The sequence below is a fragment of the Pseudophryne corroboree genome, chromosome 2 (genome assembly GCF_028390025.1).
Source record: "Pseudophryne corroboree isolate aPseCor3 chromosome 2, aPseCor3.hap2, whole genome shotgun sequence".
NCBI classification, from domain to species: Eukaryota; Metazoa; Chordata; class Amphibia; order Anura; family Myobatrachidae; genus Pseudophryne; species Pseudophryne corroboree.
Genome location: NC_086445.1, coordinates 33,181,310 through 33,200,924, shown reverse-complemented (window position 1 = coordinate 33,200,924; position 19,615 = coordinate 33,181,310). Strand labels below are relative to the sequence as shown.

At 44.9% G+C, this 19,615-nt stretch overlaps 1 protein-coding gene across 2 annotated transcripts in view; it reads right to left on the bottom strand.

Annotated features, from left to right (window-relative positions):
- P4HA3 (prolyl 4-hydroxylase subunit alpha 3) overlaps positions 1 to 19,615 on the bottom strand; it is an 86,237-nt gene that overhangs the window by 10,252 nt on the left and 56,370 nt on the right. For both annotated transcript variants that reach the window (XM_063950985.1, XM_063950986.1), the window contains 2 exons: positions 16,642 to 16,704; positions 13,316 to 13,384 (listed from right to left, as the gene is read on the bottom strand). In XM_063950985.1, the coding sequence (XP_063807055.1) occupies positions 13,316 to 13,384; positions 16,642 to 16,704 (132 nt within the window). The remainder of the gene's footprint in view (positions 1 to 13,315; positions 13,385 to 16,641; positions 16,705 to 19,615) is intronic.

The window sequence follows — 19,615 nt, the reverse complement described above, 5'->3', positions numbered from 1 at the left end:
GAATAGTTATGGACATAAGAAGTTTATGTCCATTTCTATTAATTACACATACTCAGGTATGCGGCGGGAAACCCAGTTTCCCACCCACCTGAGCTGTTGGAAATCGTCACAGCCCACCTGTATGAATCACCCTATGACCTTCTGTTATGATGCAGGGCCGAATTCCTTCGGCCAATGGACAATGGGATTGTAGGACCAGGAGATTGCATTGTGTGTGGGGCATAAATAGGCAGGCCGACCACATCCAGCTCTCACTCTCTCATCAACGGTTATCTGCTGATAGCCGGGAGCTGGATATCGAGGCGCAGGCGATCATACCCTTTGTGCGTAAGTTTCTCTCCGTAATCATTGTCTTTCTGTGAGCCAATTTCTCTCATCTCATCTCTCTCTCTCTCTCTCTCTCTCTCTCTCTCTCTCTCTGTTCTGTTCTCTCATATCTCCCCTAGACTAGGCTAGTATTGTATTGTATTAGATAGTATTGTATTGTATTGCATTTAGGTCAGTGTAGTATTGTCTTTTTGTATTTATTGTTTAGTTCTGTGGTTAGGAAGTCTCTGTTATATTGTAGTGTATCATTTGTACTGTTATCCCCTTTTTACAAGTATATTAGATATAATACAGTTAATAGGCCTTGGAACCTAAACCAGTATCTGTGTATTCTCTATAGTGTTAAGTGTTCACTTGAGCGTCGGTGACGCTCAAGCAGCTTTGTAGTTAGTCAGGTTACACAAGGTTGCACTTACACCCTGTACTCACATTAAGGTATTCAGTGTATTTCATTGGTATAAGGTTTTATCCTAAAGGTATAGTGTTGTGAGCGTCTGCATCGCTGGTGACCTCCTCGTGGTCTCGAGCGCACGCTACGCTACAGTGAATCATTACCCTAGACATAACCAATAACGTGTCCTGTGATCGCTGGGCCGTGAGCGAACGTGACGCTTGAGCGTCTCGCCTACGGCTGAGCGATCGTTACGCAACTAGCGTACCATTACGGTACTTCTTAAGTAAACAGCGTACAGTGTTCTTAGACTTCATAAAGGGTTGTTATACGACAAAGGAATTTTGCATTGTCAATTGCGGGCTCGTCCTATACTTCTCACATCTGCACTAGGTAGATCAGCAGACATTATCCCCCAGCAAAGGGTGGGAGATTGTCTCATAGTGCTGGCGGGATAAGCGTCTGCTTCGCTTAGATAAAGAGTGCTGAAGGAACCCGGTAACCGGAAGTAAGAACAAAACGCTTGTGTCTTTTTAAAACTGTTTATTTTTCTTTTGTCTTGCGTACGCATACATATATCTGCATTTCTGTTTCATTTTTCGTATATCACTATTCCTGTTTGCCAATTTTATAGTTGATAGAAAGTGCTAAAAAGAGATTTGCTGTTATTTAATAGTAGAGGTGATAGTTAAAGTATAGAACAAACACACGGTTTGTCTGAGATACAAGGCAGTCAGTGTGGATTGCGGTAGATGATCAGGGATCATTTACATTGATAAAAATATATTGTGTTACGGTGGATCCTTTGCATTGCGTACACGTGTCGCTAACAAAGACTAGCGTACGCAATCCAAAAGGCAGACGCACGCAGCGTTCATTACGCAACGTAGCGTCCGGTTACGCCCACGTAGCTCAAGTTGTGATAAAGTGAAGTAACGCAAAGGCGATAATTAACGCACAGCGGTAGATAACGCGAAGCGGTAAATAACGCAAATCTATTTTTTGGAAAATCTGAAATTTAGTTTAACAGATCCTGCTCCTAATTGGTAACACTTTTGGCCTAAAGACAATTTCTGCGCAGAAATAGATATAGAAACAAAAGTGTGCTTGTGTTGAGTGAGTGTGTTTTGTATACAAAAGTTTATATAACTTTAAGGTGGAACCAAAAGGAAAGCCGGGTACTCGTCAAGGGACATACGTGTAAATGACATATACGGTGGCCAGGGAGGCATCCCTGGTTAAATAATATTTGAGCATTAGAGTATAGCGGACCATAAGGTAACGAGACCAGGAGGTCATAAGGTAACAAGACCAGGAGGTCATAAGGTAACAAGACCAGGAGGTCGTAAGGTAAAAGGTCCGCTATAAAAGTCCAGTGGCACAACGCCTGGGGTGTTGGTGCAGAACCCATATAGGCCATACAAGCTCTGGCTGAAGGAATCGCAGCCGGAAACATAGATTCCATTGATCTTTCAGTACATGACAAGTAGTGCTCGTATACTGAACGATTGGACCGCACGTTATTGTGTGCAGTAGTTAGTAATCTGACCTAATACCATTAGAGTAAAGTGGTCACAAACGCTATCTGTACATTCTGACGTGATTTGTGTAATTTTTTATTTTTGGAAGGGAAGTTCGCTGGTCACTCAGGAACTATCTAACAACCCCAACTTTACTGGAAAGAGTAAGTGTCCTGCGGGTAACCCTCATATGTTCCAGTAAACTAAAGGTTCACAGGGGCCCTAGGTTGGGTACAGCAGCTCTGGCTACAGTGATTGCAGCACAGGCCAACGTGGGCGAGAAGTAAGTGGGGTACTTGATAAACCACCACCGCCGGCCTGCCCAAGGACATCTTGGTTTGTTTGTAAGGGTTCGCTGAAAGCCTTGATATTCAAGGAGGAATAAGCAACGCCTGCAGATTATGGGGGCCATTTGTTCAGGTAGGGGGCGATCAACCCTGGTTCAGGTTGATTCTGTGAACCGACCAGTTGGGTCGGCACGATATGTAATGTGTGAAAAATATGGAATTCACACCGAATCTTTATGTGATGAATGGGAGAGAATGACTGTACAAGACAGGGACAAATTCCCAAGAATAGGTAGCTTTAGTCCAGAAGTGTTACAAAATTTAAGGAGGAGGATATGTCTCGTAAAATCAACAAAGAGACGAATTCAACATCATGATTGTTTACAGTTATGGCACCAGGAAGGTGAGATACAGAGAGGTTTGGCTCTGGCGGCAGGATCTGGGGCAGTCAGGAAGTTGATTGCCACAGCTCCTCCTCCACCATACATTGCAGGAGAGAAGTTGATTGCGGAGAGAAACGCACTGGGTTGTAAAACACAAACTCTTAGTAACCCTGTAAATGTTAATGATGTTAACCAAATAACTCATGCAAGTATTAACCCGTGCAAGATGTACCCTGTTTTGAACCTTCCTCAGGAGTGTGATCAAGAAGACGATTCAGCAACAATTTCAGCTCTCTCTCTTGCAGCCACCATAGCAGAGACCACAGTAGGCACAGCGACACCCACGAGATTAGTGAAAGCCCCTAGCGGAGGGATAGGTGAGGTCGTGTCAACGGGTAAGTACGGCACCATGCACTACACTGAAACAATTGTACCACAACAAGCAGTAGAATCTACACAGGAAGAGGCTGTTAGAATTGCTCCTGTAAGGGTAATAGCAGTTCCCAATGGAAAAACAGATGTGTCTGGAGCCACTCCCATAAGGAACATTGCCATGTACACTCCATTTTCCAGAATGGAATTAAGAACAATAGTGTCCGAATTTCCTGACCCCAGGAAGGATTTAGTTGCTAGCCAAAAATACATCAGGGATCTAGGTAACACCGTAGAACCCAACAACAAGGATTGGCAGATACTGCTAAGAGCTTGTTTACCTTCCAATGTTGATGCAACTCAGTTTTTAGCTGATTGTGCATTGGATAAAGATGTACCGCTTACAGACGTGTACAACAAGGATAATGTAAAGAGGATAAATTTACAGCTAAAGGAGTATTTCCCAGCCGTTGTTAAATGGAATAAAATATTTTCCATTAAGCAAAAGGAGTCCGAAACGGCAACAGAATATTTTCACCGGGCACTATTAGAAATGGCAAAGTACACTGGTATAGAAGACATTAAGACCAACCCAAACCATCGGGAAGTAGCAGTATCTGTACTGATGGATGGTTTAAAGGAAACATTAAAGACTAGGGTTCAGACCACGCAACCATGCTGGCGAGGTCTGTCAGTGTCCGGCTTGAGAGAGGCTGCTATTGATCACGACAGAAACATCACTAGGCACAGAGAGTCGCAAAGTGATAAGTTGATGTCCGTAAGTATACAGGCGCTGACCACAAGGCAGCCTGCGTATGTACCACCGAATCCTGTGGGTAAGGCAAGTGTAATAACATGTTTTTCTTGTAACAGACCGGGACACTTTGCACGAGAATGTAGAACAAAGAATGTACAAAGATCTTTTAAACCCCCTAGACAACAACACAACACACGACATTGGGAGCAGGGTCCACAGAGGCGGAGTTTTGAGCCACATACAGGGGAAACAAAAAGATATCCCCCGAACAGAGATTGGCATGCCTCTGGTAGTTCCCAGCTAACTCCCTCACAAGTAGTTGCTGCCAGCGGGATTCAGGGAGGTCAGCATACCCAATAGGGGTGTGGCCATACCTGTAATCTGCAGCCAGTTAAGTTGATTGCCAGTCTTGGAAGCGAACCAGAAATTGCAATCAATGTAGCTGGTAAAACTTTAAACTTTCTTGTAGACACAGGGGCGGCCAAGTCAGTGATAAATTCGACAGTGGGCATGAGAACCACTGGTAGGACAATTCCAGCCATGGGAGTAACAGGAGTAGTCCAGCACTACCCTGTTAGCAAACCAGCCGAGATTACAATAGGGCCTTTGCATACCAAGCATTCCTTTTTGCTGGCTGCATCTGCACCAACTAATCTCCTGGGAAGAGACTTACTATGTAAAATGGGTTGCGTCATTTATTGTACTCCTGAAGGTGTATTCTTGGACATCCCTGAGAATCACGCTCAGGAAGTACGAGACATGTTAGACTCCCCATCAAAATTAATGTCACATTCCATTATGACAAATAGGAATCCATCCCAAGTAGAAGAGATGATATCTCAGATACCAGAGCCACTTTGGACAAAAGATGGACAGGACACTGGATTAATGGCAAACGTAGCTCCAGTAGTTGTGCAAGTAAAAGATGGTAGGATAGCTCCAAAAATCCCACAGTATCCTCTGAAGCCAGAGGTGGAGCTAGGAGTTTTTCCCGTAATAGAGCGCTTGCTACAACAGGGCATTCTAGTAAGAACGTCCAGCACCGCAAATAGTCCCATCTTCCCTGTTAAAAAGAGTGGGGGGAGGGGTTACAGGCTAGTGCAGGATCTAAGGGGGATTAACAAAATAGTTGAGAGTCAGTTCCCCGTAGTGCCTAATCCAGCTGTCATCCTAATGCAAATTCCTCCCACTGCCAAATTTTTCACTGTTATTGACCTCTGCTCCGCTTTCTTTTCGGTACCTCTGCACCCTGACAGCCAATATTTGTTTGCATTCACATACAGAGGAGTCCAATACACGTGGACTCGGTTACCCCAAGGTTTCATAGATAGTCCAAGTATATTTTCTCAGGCTTTGCATGATTGTTTACAGTCTTTCCAACCAGACAGTGGATCAGTATTGATACAGTATGTGGACGATTTATTACTGTGTTCAGATTCACTGGAAGCATCTCTGAAGGATACGAAACAGCTCCTGTTTCATCTTTCAGACACAGGTCACAAGGTTTCCAAAGACAAGTTGCAATTATGCCAAACTAAGGTAAAATATTTGGGACACTGTCTAACACAAGGACTGAGACACCTGACCGCTGATAGAATCCAAGCCATTAGAGACATGACACTGCCACAAACCCAGCAACAGATCAGGACGTTTTTAGGAATGTGTGGGTATTGCCGTAATTGGATCCCAGGGTTTTCCATATTGGCGCTACCTTTGCAGGAAATGGTCTCTTCAAACAAACCTGATCGGATTTCGCATACAGACGAATCTGAAACAGCATTTGAGAGACTCAAACAGTGCCTAACGCAGGCACCAGCACTAGGTATGCCAGACTATGGGAAACCCTTTGAACTATACGGAACAGAAAGTGCTGGGTGCGCAGCAGGTGTACTAACACAAAAACACGGTGATGCCAGCAGGCCAATTGCATACTACAGCGCCCAGCTAGATACGGTAGCGCGATCCCTCCCCACATGCTTGCGTAGCGTTGCGGCGATAGCATTGCTAGTGACAAAAAGCGAAGATGTCGTGCTAGGCCACAACCTCGCAATCCATACACCGCATGCGGTATCTGCCTTATTGAATTCTGCCCAAACCAGACACGTCTCATCTGCAAGGTTTACAAGATGGGAATTGGCATTAATGGCCCCCGTAAACATCACCATAAGGAGATGCAGCGCATTAAATCCTGCAACATTTCTCCCAGGTGTGCCTGGTCAGACACAAAGGGTGGAAGGTGAGAATGATGGGGAAGGAGGATTTAATGCAAAGGAAGATACACATGATTGTATGGAATATTTGACCCAAAATTTTACCGCAAGGCCTGACATCAGTGACAATCCACTGGAAGATGCAGAACTCACGTTCTACACGGATGGTAGTTGTCACAGACAGTCAGACTCGGGAGACTTGTGTACTGGATACGCAGTCGTAGATGACCAAGACACCATAGAAGCGGAACCGCTAGGCCCACCTCACTCAGCCCAGGTTGCTGAACTGGTCGCCCTAACCAGAGCATGTGAATTGGCTAAGGGTAAGTCAGCCAATATCTACACCGATTCCAGATACGCGTTCGGGGTAGTCCATGATTTCGGAGCCCTATGGCGGCTCAGAAATTTCATGACGGCGGCTGGTACACCGATAGCGCATGCAGCTCATATAAAAAGGCTTCTAACAGCAATACAGGAACCCGACAGAGTGGCTGTTATCAAATGTAAAGCACATACATATAGCCAAGACCCAGTATCCCTTGGTAACAGCCGAGCAGACGAAGCCGCAAAGCTTGCAGCTGCTACCCCCACACGGACAGACACCACACAGTTGATGGTATTTAATACCATCAACACACAGAAGTTGTGTGAGATGCAGAATCTGTGTTCCACACAGGAAAGAGCAGTCTGGAAGGCAAAGGGATATGGCCAGGAGCCCTCAGGGCTCTGGACGGATGGACATGGTAAACCGGTGGCCCCCAGGGCATACCTTCCATGTCTGGCTGAAGCAGCTCACGGGCTGACTCATCTAGGCAAGGAGGGGATGTGCAAATTGGTAAGAGCATACTGGTGCGCCCCAGGATTCTCCTCTCATGCGAGTAAAAGAGCAATGTCATGCCTTACCTGTCTGAGAAAGAATATTGGAAAAGCAATACCTACAGAACCATCCCATATCCCACCTGCCGGCGGCCCTTTCCAGGTAATACAAATTGACTTCATTCAATTACCCCCATGTCGAAATTTGAAATATGTACTTGTCTGTATAGATGTTTTCTCGAATTGGGTCGAGGCTTTTCCAGCAGCTACAAATACCGCTATGTTTACAGCTAAGAAAATTGTGCAGGAATTTGTATGTAGATATGGTATCCCTAGAATCATTGAAAGTGATAGGGGTACCCATTTTACAGGTGATGTCTTTCAAGGAATGTGTAAGTTGATGGGAATTGATAGTAAGCTGCACACTCCGTACCGTCCACAGGCGAGTGCGAAGGTCGAAAGAGTGAACAGCACTATTAAAAATAAATTGAGTAAAGTAATGGCAGAGACAGGATTGACGTGGCCAGAAGCTTTACCCATTGTTTTGTATAGCATCAGAACCACTCCCAGGTCCCCTCTTAATCTGTCTCCTTTTGAAATCTTGTTTGGTCGACAACCGCATGTCATGATTAACCCTCAGGATGATTTGAAATGTAACAATGAAGTAACTGTAAAGTACTTGATTAACATGAGTAAGCAGTTGAGGAATCAAAATGATAATCTGAAGTTGATGATTCCTGATTTACCAGATAGTAATTGTCATGACATTGAACCTGGGGATTATGTAATGATACGAAATTTTCTACGCTCAGGTTGTCTTATTGATAGATGGGAAGGACCATACCAGGTCTTATTGACTAGCACCACAGCATTGAAGGTTGCTGAGAGAGAGACTTGGGTCCATTCATCCCACTGCAAAAAGGTTGCCGATCCAGAGAAGCCCCGTGATAAGGAACAGACGGTAGAGGTTGTATCACTGGAGTGTCTGTTCCAGGAGGACTGAGGCGGCACCTGAGCCTTGAAGACCGAAAGCAGTTGTCGACTCCCTTCTCCCTTTTATTGTTTTTCTCCACTTCCCAGCCCCTCTCCCTTAAAAATTTCTTTTTTCCCCCTCCTCATTCTTCTCTATTTCCTCCTCAAAGATGGACTTGCCCCAAGAGACTGTGATCCGGATTTTGATGTTAACCATGATGTTGACCAGAGCAGTCTGTTCCGGCGAGAGTACCATAGAGGTCGAAAGAGGTTCTGGAATGGGTTCCGATTATGATGGTGGAGGCGTAGTTTTCCAAGATCAACCAAACCAACAAGCAAAGGCGAGTATCAGAAAACGATCCGATAGAAGAAATTGTGATGGATTGTTAGCTGAAGAAAATTGTATCTGTAGGCTCTGTGATAATCTGGTTGAAGATGGATGCATAAAGAAATGCCAATCTAGTTTTAATATCCATATAGACCGGCATCCATTGAGTGACTATCACTCCTTAGTGGGTAACGTGTTAAACCAAACAGATTGTTGGGTATGCTCTCAAGTACCTCAGGGTCACAGCAAATCAGGGCTAGTACCATTTCCTTTAACGTTAGGGGAGGTACTTGAGCTAAGTGGTGGGAGACCGGTGGACCGGAGGTTTAACATCTCCAGCCCTCCTAGTTTGAAGCTCCACCAATACCATGTGGATAGGTCCCTCTTATGTTTTAACATCTCCAATCCCAGAAAACCGGGAAATTGGGAAGTGTCATGGAGCAACCTTACCATGACCTTTTCACACAGAGCAGATAGAATGCCTACAGATACAGAGCTCGTACGCCACATAGCCAGTAGAGGAAAATCTTTCCGGTATCGATATACCTTAGGGAATAGGATTACTAGAGTTGGAGAGGTATCACCAGGATACTGTGCTCATATCGTACAAACCGATACGTGCATTAGGCAGATGGAAGAATTAGGGTCAGGAGATTTCACCTGGAAGGTTTGTAACATGGTCATGTCCTTCTCCGTCCCTTATGTTCTCCCCGATGATGCATATTTCATATGCGGGAGAAAGGCGTACAAATGGCTTGCCCCAAACTCTGAAGGATTGTGTTATATTGGAAAAGTATTGCCTGAAGTGATGACTGTTACACATGACAAAATGAAGGACATACACCGTGGTGCCCAAGCTCCTTATACTCACACTCATTACGAGCACCGAGTTAAAAGACAACTGTCAGAAAGGTTAGAGCATCCGGCCTCTGATCTTATCCATGAATCCACCGGGATTCAGGTTCTGGTAGCGTTAGATTTCACTCGTACCGCTCGGGGAGTGATGAATTATAGATACATTTCCGCACTCGCCAATTTGTTAGATAATATCACTGAAATGTATGATGACACGTTTAGATACACTGGAAGAGAACTTCAAGCTTACAAAACAGAACTAGTTCAGCATAGGATGGTTCTTAATTATCTTACAGCAGTAACAGGCGGATATTGTGTTACATTGGCAACACAGTACGGCATAAAGTGTTGCACGTATATCACAAATAGCACCGAGGATCCGGTAGAGGTCATAGACCAAAAGATGGACGATATTCTCCAATTGAAGTGGGAATTTCGTCGAAAACACAATCTCACCCTTGCTGCTGTAGGTAATGAGCTGACTGGTTGGGTGTCATGGTTGAACCCGCGAAATTGGTTCTCCGGTTTAGGAGACTGGGCTCAAGGAGTCATAATGGATGTTGGAAAGTTTCTACTATGTATCTTGGGTGTCGTTATATCGATTGGATTGATATTTAGATGCGGGCAGGCTTTAATGAGGTGCAAACAAAGTACAAAAGTGATGAGCTTGAGGAGTGAGGAAACTGTAATTAACCTGGATTTGATTTATGACCCAATGATAGAAACCAGAATGTGATGAAAATGCGATTATACGGTCCGTTTCTTTCACCTGTTTTTCTGCTTTTCTCCAAGATACAAAGACCCCCTTGGACGAGGAAGCTGACGAGACGAGATGTATACAGACAACGGATTGACCAAAGAAGAAGATTTGACAACTTTAAATATGGACACTTGATGAACTTTGCCATGGATCCCCAGTTTCCCTAGTATTTTTAAACTCACGCTAGCCCAACATTTTTGTAAATCTGATGGCACTGACAAAGCTTGTTGCTCATGCCTAAGGAGCAAAACAGCGCAAAGAAGACGACTCTCAACAGATACCTAACACAACTTCGACGACAGATGTACATTTCCCTGACATAGAATATCATTGCATTTTTCGTAAGTGTTCTTTATCTTCATCTCTACAACCCTCAGGTAACGACACACATAGACGATAGGGAATACAGGCACAGATATCAGCAACCACATACCTCCCCCATTCATGTATCATCAACTAAAATGTGCTCCCCATTTTGTTCAAAATCCGAAATGAGCTCGGTAAAGTTTGACAGCCCATCCACAGACCTGTGCCACAGGATAAGAAGGAATTCAAATGTATACTTCGCAATACCTCGAAGCTTGATTTACAACACGTACGGCACGATGATACATGACCCCCCAAACATGGATTCATACACACATGCTTCTGCTATCTCACTAGGTCATACCCTCTTCACACCTTCTCCTCTCTCCTCCCCTACCCAACCATGGAAATCAATTAACCCCTGACTTACATTTTTCTCCTTAAATGTTTTGTGGCAGTTATTATTGACTGCCAAAGGGTGGACTGTCAAAGTCAGAAAAATGTCTCAATGCACGTTGCCATATTTGCACCGCACACTGGTCCGCGCTGCGCGTGCATGCGCTCTCCCGTGGATTCGCATACCCGCAATAACGTGCACTCGCAGGCGCGGTATGCGTATTTACGGTAGAGTTTATGTAGTCGTAGCGTGCGACTCATTCGTTACAAATGTTCACAATTAATGTAGTTTATAGATCATGGTCCCTTTGATAGATTCTGAAAGTTTGGTTAAAATACAATGTCCCAGAGCTGAGGAATCCCTCTTTATATCGTACAAAGGGTCTAACAGGAATCATACAGCAGTGTTTGGTACCCATCGGAAGAGTATTTAATTAGCAATATTCCGGTGTTGGTTTGGAGCGTATTAATCGCTCGTGCGAATAGTTATGGACATAAGAAGTTTATGTCCATTTCTATTAATTACACATACTCAGGTATGCGGCGGGAAACCCAGTTTCCCACCCACCTGAGCTGTTGGAAATCGTCACAGCCCACCTGTATGAATCACCCTATGACCTTCTGTTATGATGCAGGGCCGAATTCCTTCGGCCAATGGACAATGGGATTGTAGGACCAGGAGATTGCATTGTGTGTGGGGCATAAATAGGCAGGCCGACCACATCCAGCTCTCACTCTCTCATCAACGGTTATCTGCTGATAGCCGGGAGCTGGATATCGAGGCGCAGGCGATCATACCCTTTGTGCGTAAGTTTCTCTCCGTAATCATTGTCTTTCTGTGAGCCAATTTCTCTCATCTCATCTCTCTCTCTCTCTCTCTCTCTCTCTGTTCTGTTCTCTCATATCTCCCCTAGACTAGGCTAGTATTGTATTGTATTAGATAGTATTGTATTGTATTGCATTTAGGTCAGTGTAGTATTGTCTTTTTGTATTTATTGTTTAGTTCTGTGGTTAGGAAGTCTCTGTTATATTGTAGTGTATCATTTGTACTGTTATCCCCTTTTTACAAGTATATTAGATATAATACAGTTAATAGGCCTTGGAACCTAAACCAGTATCTGTGTATTCTCTATAGTGTTAAGTGTTCACTTGAGCGTCGGTGACGCTCAAGCAGCTTTGTAGTTAGTCAGGTTACACAAGGTTGCACTTACACCCTGTACTCACATTAAGGTATTCAGTGTATTTAATTGGTATAAGGTTTTATCCTAAAGGTATAGTGTTGTGAGCGTCTGCATCGCTGGTGACCTCCTCGTGGTCTCGAGCGCACGCTACGCTACAGCGAATCATTACCCTAGACATAACCAATAACGTGTCCTGTGATCGCTGGGCCGTGAGCGAACGTGACGCTTGAGCGTCTCGCCTACGGCTGAGCGATCGTTACGCAACTAGCGTACCATTACGGTACTTCTTAAGTAAACAGCGTACAGTGTTCTTAGACTTCATAAAGGGTTGTTATACGACAAAGGAATTTTGCATTGTCAAGTGGAACCCAGCAGCAGCTGGGAACGCTGGAAGCTGTGCAACAACTGACACATGGAAATGCCGGAGACACTGGGGTATGCTGCAGAGAGATCCGCTGAGGACAGAAGCACTGGCATCCACTTCAGAGGAAAAGACGATACTCAGGCGCCGAGGCGCTGCCCGGCGTCTACCTTTGAAACTCCCGCCTCCGCTGGATTGGCGGAACAGTCTGATGACGTCACCTGCTCCCTGCCCACGTGATGCCGGGTGTCGTGGCGGCGCCTCTGCCCCGGGGAACCGCCGGGGGGCGCGCCAGCCAGGCGCCGGAGCCCGTGGACAACCGAAGGCGGAGGCCGCAACACATACCAGCAGGTACGCTGGGGTAAGCGCGGTGAACGCCGCCTATGGCGTGTGACAAAGTGTAATATGATCTGAACTTTGCCACTGTTGTGTAATAGGATCTGACCTTTACCACTGGTGTGTAATAGGATCTGAACTTTACGACAGTTGTGTAATATGATCTGACCTTTACTACTGGTGTGTAATATGATACTGACCTTTACTACTGGTGTGTAATATGATCTGACCTTTGCCACTGGTGTGTAATAGGATCTGACCTTTGCCACTTGTGTGTAATAGGATCTGACCTTTACCACTGGGGTGTAATATGATCTGACCTTTACGATAGTTGTGTAATATGATCTGACCTTTACCACAGGTGTGTAATATGATCTGACCTTTACAACTAGGGTGTAATATGATCTGACCTTTACAATAGGGATACGGTCAAGATCCCGACGGATGGAATCCCGGCGGTCAGAATACAGACACCGGAATCCTGACCGGCACAATCCCGACATATTCTCCCTCTGTGGGTGTCCACGACACCCATAGAGGGAGAATAAATTAGTGTGCCCGCAGTGTGGTGAGCGCAGCTAGCCTGCAAGGGGCTGCGTTGTGCTCTCCCCCTTGTCGGGATTGTGCCGGTCGGGAATCCAGTGTCTGTATTCCGACTGCCGAGATCCCGTACGGCAGGATTTCATACTGATCCCTTACGATAGTTGTGTAATATGATCTGACCTTTACTACAGGTGTGTAGTAATAAAATGCTTACCTTTACCACAGGTGTGCTGAAATTGGCATAGATAAACACTGTAGATCCTCCCACATCTACAGAACTCAGCTATAATAAGACAGAAGCAATGATCAGACAAGAGACATGTTACTTGATACAAATGGAAATCATCTGTCTATATACATTGCGTCATTCCCAGTATAACACCTGTAAAGGAGCTGTCTATATACAATACAATGCGTCATTCCCGGTATAACATCTGGTAAGGAGCTGTCTATATACAATGCGTCATTCCCATTATAACTCCTGGTAAGGAGCTGTCTATATACAATGCGTCATTCCCGGTATAACACCTGGTAAGGAGCTGTCTCTATACAATGCGTCATTCCCGGTATAACACCTGGTAAGGAGCAGTCTATACAATGCGTCATTCCTGGTATAACACCTGGTAAGGAGCTGTCTATATACAATGCGTTATTCTTGGTATAACACCTGGTAAGGAGCGGTCTATATACAATTCGTCATTCCTGGTATAACTCCTGGTAAGGAGCAGTCTATATACAATGCGTCATTCCCGGTATAACACCTGGTAAGGAGCGGTCTATATACAATGCGTCATTCCCGGTATAACACCTGGTAAGGAGCTGTCTATATACAATGCGTCATTCCCGGTATAACACCTGGTAAGGAGCAGTCTATACAATGCGTCATTCCCGGTATAACACCTGGTAAGGAGCTGTCTATATACAATGCGTCATAACCGGTATAACACCTGGTAAGGAGCAGTCTATACAATGCGTCATTCCCGGTATAACACCTGGTAAGGAGCTGTCTATATACAATGCGTTATTCTTGGTATAACACCTGGTAAGGATCTGTCTATATACAATGCGTCATTCCCGGTATAACACCTGGTAAGGAGCTGTCTATATACAATGCGTCATTCCCGGTATAACACCTGGTAAGAGCAGTCTATACAATGCGTCATTCCCGGTATAACACCTGGTAAGGAGCTGTCTATATACAATGCGTTATTCTTGGTATAACACCTGGTAAGGAGCTGTCTATATACAATTCGTCATTCCTGGTATAACACCTGGTAAGGAGCGGTCTATATACAATGCGTCATTCCTGGTATAACTCCTGGTAAGGAGCAGTCTATACAATGCGTCATTCCCGGTATAACACCTAGTAAGGATCTGTCTATATACAATGCGTCATTCCCGGTATAACACCTGGTAAGGAGCGGTCTATATACAATGCGTCATTCCCGGTATAACACCTGGTAAGGAGCTGTCTATATACAATGCGTCATTCCCGGTATAACACCTGGTAAGGAGCTGTCTATATACGATGCGTCATTCCCGGTATAACACCTGGTAAGGAGCTGTCTATATACGATGCGTCATTCCCGGTATAACACCTGGCAAGGAGCAGTCTATATACAATGCGTCATTCCCGGTATAACACCTGGTAAAGAGCTGTCTATATACAATGCGTTATTCTTGGTATAACACCTGGTAAGGAGCTGTCTATATACAATTCGTCATTCCTGGTATAACACCTGGTAAGGAGCTATCTATATACAATGCGTCATTCCTGGTATAACTCCTGGTAAGGAGCAGTCTATACAATGCGTCATTCCCGGTATAACACCTGGTAAGGATCTGTCTATATACAATGCTTCATTCCCGGTATAACACCTGGTAAGGATCTGTCTATATACGATGCTTCATTCCCGGTATAACACCTGGTAAGGATCTGTCTATATACGATGCGTCATTCCCGGTATAACACCTGGTAAGGAGCTGTCTATATACGATGCGTCATTCCCGGTATAACACCTGGTAAGGAGCTGTCTATATACGATGCGTCATTCCCGGTATAACACCTGGTAAGGAGCAGTCTATATACGATGCGTCATTCCCGGTATAACACCTGGTAAGGAGCAGTCTATATACAATGCGTCATTCCCGGTATAACACCTGGTAAGGAGCAGTCTATACAATGCGTCATTCCCGGTATAACACCTGGTAAGGAGCAGTCTATACAATGCTTCATTCCCGGTATAACACCTGGTAAGGAGCAGTCTATACAATGCGTCACTCCCGGTATAACACCTGGTAAGGATCTGTCTATACAATGCGTCATTCCCGGTATAACACCTGGTAAGGATCTGTCTATACAATCCATCATTCCCGGTATAACACCTGGTAAGGATCTGTCTATACAATGCGTCATTCCCGGTATAACACCTGGTAAGGAGCAGTCTATACAATGCTTCATTCCCGGTATAACACCTGGTAAGGAGCAGTCTATACAATGCGTCATTCCCGGTATAACACCTGGTAAGGAGCAGTCTATACAATGCGTCATTCCCGGTATAACACCTGGTAAGTAGCAGTCTATACAATGCTTCATTCCCAGTATAACACCTGGTAAGGAGCAGTCTATACAATGCGTCATTCCCGGTATAACACCTGGTAAGGAGCAGTCTATACAATGCGTCATTCCCGGTATAACACCTGGTAAGGAGCAGTCTATACAATGCGTCATTCCCGGTATAACACCTGGTAAGGAGCAGTCTATACAATGCTTCATTCCCGGTATAACACCTGGTAAGGAGCAGTCTATACAATGCGTCATTCCCGGTATAACACCTGGTAAGGAGCAGTCTATACAATGCGTCATTCCCGTTACAACACCTGGTAAGGAGCTGTCTGAGTTACTGAGGACCATTCACAACTTGGGAAATGTTGTCGCCCAGCACAGATGCGGTTCTGTCCCCTATTCACCCATACTCCTACCTATTACACACATGATATAGCACCATCACATGACAATGGCGGTATAGGTGTGTGACATCTGCCCCCCCTGTAGATGGGAGCTGTGTGGACCAGGATGTCCCTTACTGGTGGACCAGGTGGGTAAATATGCCACGTAATGTGCCCTAGTTACCAAATTATGTTCACTGGGTAGTCTTATTCTCCTGGCAGCTCCTACTAACAACACACAGCTCACGGTCACGTCCTGGAGCACTGCATAGGAGAAGAGGCATTATACCCCCAGATGACCAGGTTGTTATAAGCACAACAAGGTGCAACACATGAGCTGGAAACACTCCATTCCATCCTATTACCAGTTACAGACATAAGGCAGGCTGCAAAGAGCAATATTCTAAGAAGGAAATGGAGAAAGAAATTGCTGATAAGAGTGTGATCTGAGCGTGATCTGCGCGTGATCTGAGCGTGATCTGAGCGTGATCTGAGCGTGATCTGAGCGTGATAGCAGCAAGTGAATGCTGCATCTTGTGCCAGATCTCATGCAGCGTCAATGCAGAATAAGAATCTCATACAAAGACTTACGTAGATCATGAACGTGGCCATCCGGTTCCCGGTGTTGATACGATACAGAGGGCTCTTTCTGGACTGTAATAGAGAAACAATGGGTTACATCTGCTGACATCAGCTTATGGCATCCAGGGCGTCATTTACAGTTAGGAGTGAATCCAGCTAGAAGCTAGAAGTTGCATCTGCCCCTTTTCCCTGCATCGCAAGATACGACCAGGTGTTATGTACCCCCTGTAGCTGGAATTGCCCCCAACTCTACATGAGGCCCTAAGTACTTAGTTATTAATGGTAAATATCAGGAGCGTCTTGAGGGGGTAATTCAGCGATCGCAGTCTGAAGCCCTTTGGGGATACTAACAGCAACTCAGGGCTGTGATTGGCTCTGCCTGCTTGACAGGCGGGGGCGGGAAGGGGCGTGTGAACGGCATTAGAACACCGTTGATGGGGCACTGTCCGGACAACGCAGGCGTGATGTCACACGAAACCGATGCGACCCAGTTTGTGGTGAGTGGCTAGGTTGCACAGGCAGGGAGCTACTTTGCAGGTGCAAAAGCATCACCACCGTGCGATACTTTTGCGCCCTTGCGGGGGGGGGGGGGGGAGCGCCTGGCATGTGGGGCTGACTATCCCTGCGCTGTGCGTCCTCCCGCATGTCAGAGTAATTGATCGTATATGTGCGAAACTCAGAACATCTACAATCAGATCTGAACTAGCCCCTAAGAGGGGAGTCAGTGCAAGAGAGCAGTCTCTAGCGCTGAGCATACGCAGGTCTCTGGGAATATGGCAGCGGACGCCATGTTCCTGGTGATCTTTCCACTGCGTGAGATCTGGGCTCCAATATAGATTCACTACTGGAAAGTGTAACATAGAAACATACAATTTGATGTGAAAGTTTCTATCATGTTACCCCTTTCCCTTCTCTGCTCCACACTATACATTGCGATTTCTTAAGGTGATAGATATATCTGCCGATCAAATGATCGGCAGATATATCCATGAACGGATTGGGCAGTGTGTTGAGCATACACACTGCCCGATCCGTCGGGAACTGATGTCATGAACTGGGCGGGCGTGTACACACGCCCGCCCAGTTCCGCTGTGAATCACCGCCGGCTGCTGCAGCATGTGTACGGGAGGTCGGCCGACCGCCCGTACACACACAGCTATGCGCCAATATATCGGTAGATATATTGTCCGTCGGCTGTGCTGCGGGGCCAACGCAATACGTCTGTGAACGACAGAGTTCACAGACATATCGCCCGTACACACTGGCCGACGGACCCACAATATATTGCCCAGTGTGTACCCACTTTGGGTCTTTCTGGGTATGTTTTGTGATGTAGGCCATGCACCATTTTAGTTGCCCTTTGTACAGTCTCTAATGTCATAATATCCTTTTGAAGATATGGCCTCCAGAATTGAGCACAGTATTCTAGATGAGGCCGTACCAATGACCTATACAGTGGCATTATTACTTCTTTCTTTCTGCTGCTGATTCCTCTCCCAATGCAGCCAAGCATCTGACCAGCCTTCGTCATTGCCTTGTTACATTACTTACCTGCCTTTAAGTCACCTGAAATAGTGACTCCTAGATCCCTTTCCTCCTCAGTAGTTTCCAGTATAGTGCCATTATACTATATTTATCCTTTATGTCACCTGAAATAGTGACTCCTAGATCCCTTTCCTCCTCAGTAGATTCCAGTATAGTGCCATTAATACTATATTTATCCTTTATGTCACCTGAAATAATGACTCCTAGATCCCTTTCCTCCTCAGTAGATTCCAGTATAGTGCCATTAATACTATATTTATCCTTTATGTCACCTGAAATAATGACTCCTAGATCCCTTTCCTCCTCAGTAGTTTCCAGTATAGTGCCATTAATACTATATTTATCCTTTATGTCACCTGAGATAGTGACTCCTAGATTTCTTTCCTCCTCAGTAGTTTCCAGTATAGTGCCATTAATACTATATTTATCCTTTATGTCACCTGAAATAGTGACTCCTAGATCCCTTTCCTCCTCAGTAGTTTCCAGTATAGTGCCATTAATACTATATTTATCCTTTATGTCACCTGAAATAGTGACTTCTAGATCCCTTTCCAACTCAGTAGTTTCCGGTATAGTGCCATTAATACTATATTTATCCTTTATGTCACCTGAAATAGTGACTCCTAGATCCCTTTCCTCCTCAGTAGTTTCCAGTATAGCACCATTATACTATATTTATCCTTTATGTCACCTGAAATAGTGACTCCTAGATCCCTTTCCTCCTCAGTAGTTTCCAGTATAGTGCCATTAATACTATATTTATCCTTTCTCACCTGAAATAGTGACTCCTAGATCCCTTTCCTCAGTAGATTCCAGTATAGTGCCATTAATACTATATTTATCCTTTATGTCACCTGAAATAGTGACTCCTAGATCCCTTTCCTCCTCAGTAGTTTCCAGTATAGTGCCATTAATACTATATTTATCCTTTATGTCACCTGAGATAGTGACTCCTAGATCCCTTTCCTCCTCAGTAGTTTCCAGTATAGTGCCATTAATACTATATTTATCCTTTATGTCACCTGAGATAGTGACTCCTAGATCCCTTTCCTCCTCAGTAGCTTCCAGTATAGTGCCATTAATACTACATTTAACCTTTGGATTTTTGAGACCCAAGCGCATGATTTTGATTTTTTTGGCATTAAACTGTAATTGCCACACTCGTTACCATTCCTCTAGTCTTCCTAGATCCTCAATCATTTGTTTTACCCCACCTGGTGTCTCTACCCTGTTGCATACCTTTGTGTCATCTGCACAAAGGCATACTTTCCATTTGTAATGTCACCAATAAAGATATTAAGAAGCACTGGTCCAAGTACAGATCCCTGGGGTACTCCACTGGCAATATTTCCCTCCTGTGAATGCACTCCATTTACCACAGCTCTCTGTTTTCTATCCTTCAACCAAGATCTTATCCATTCAATAATCTTAGTATCCA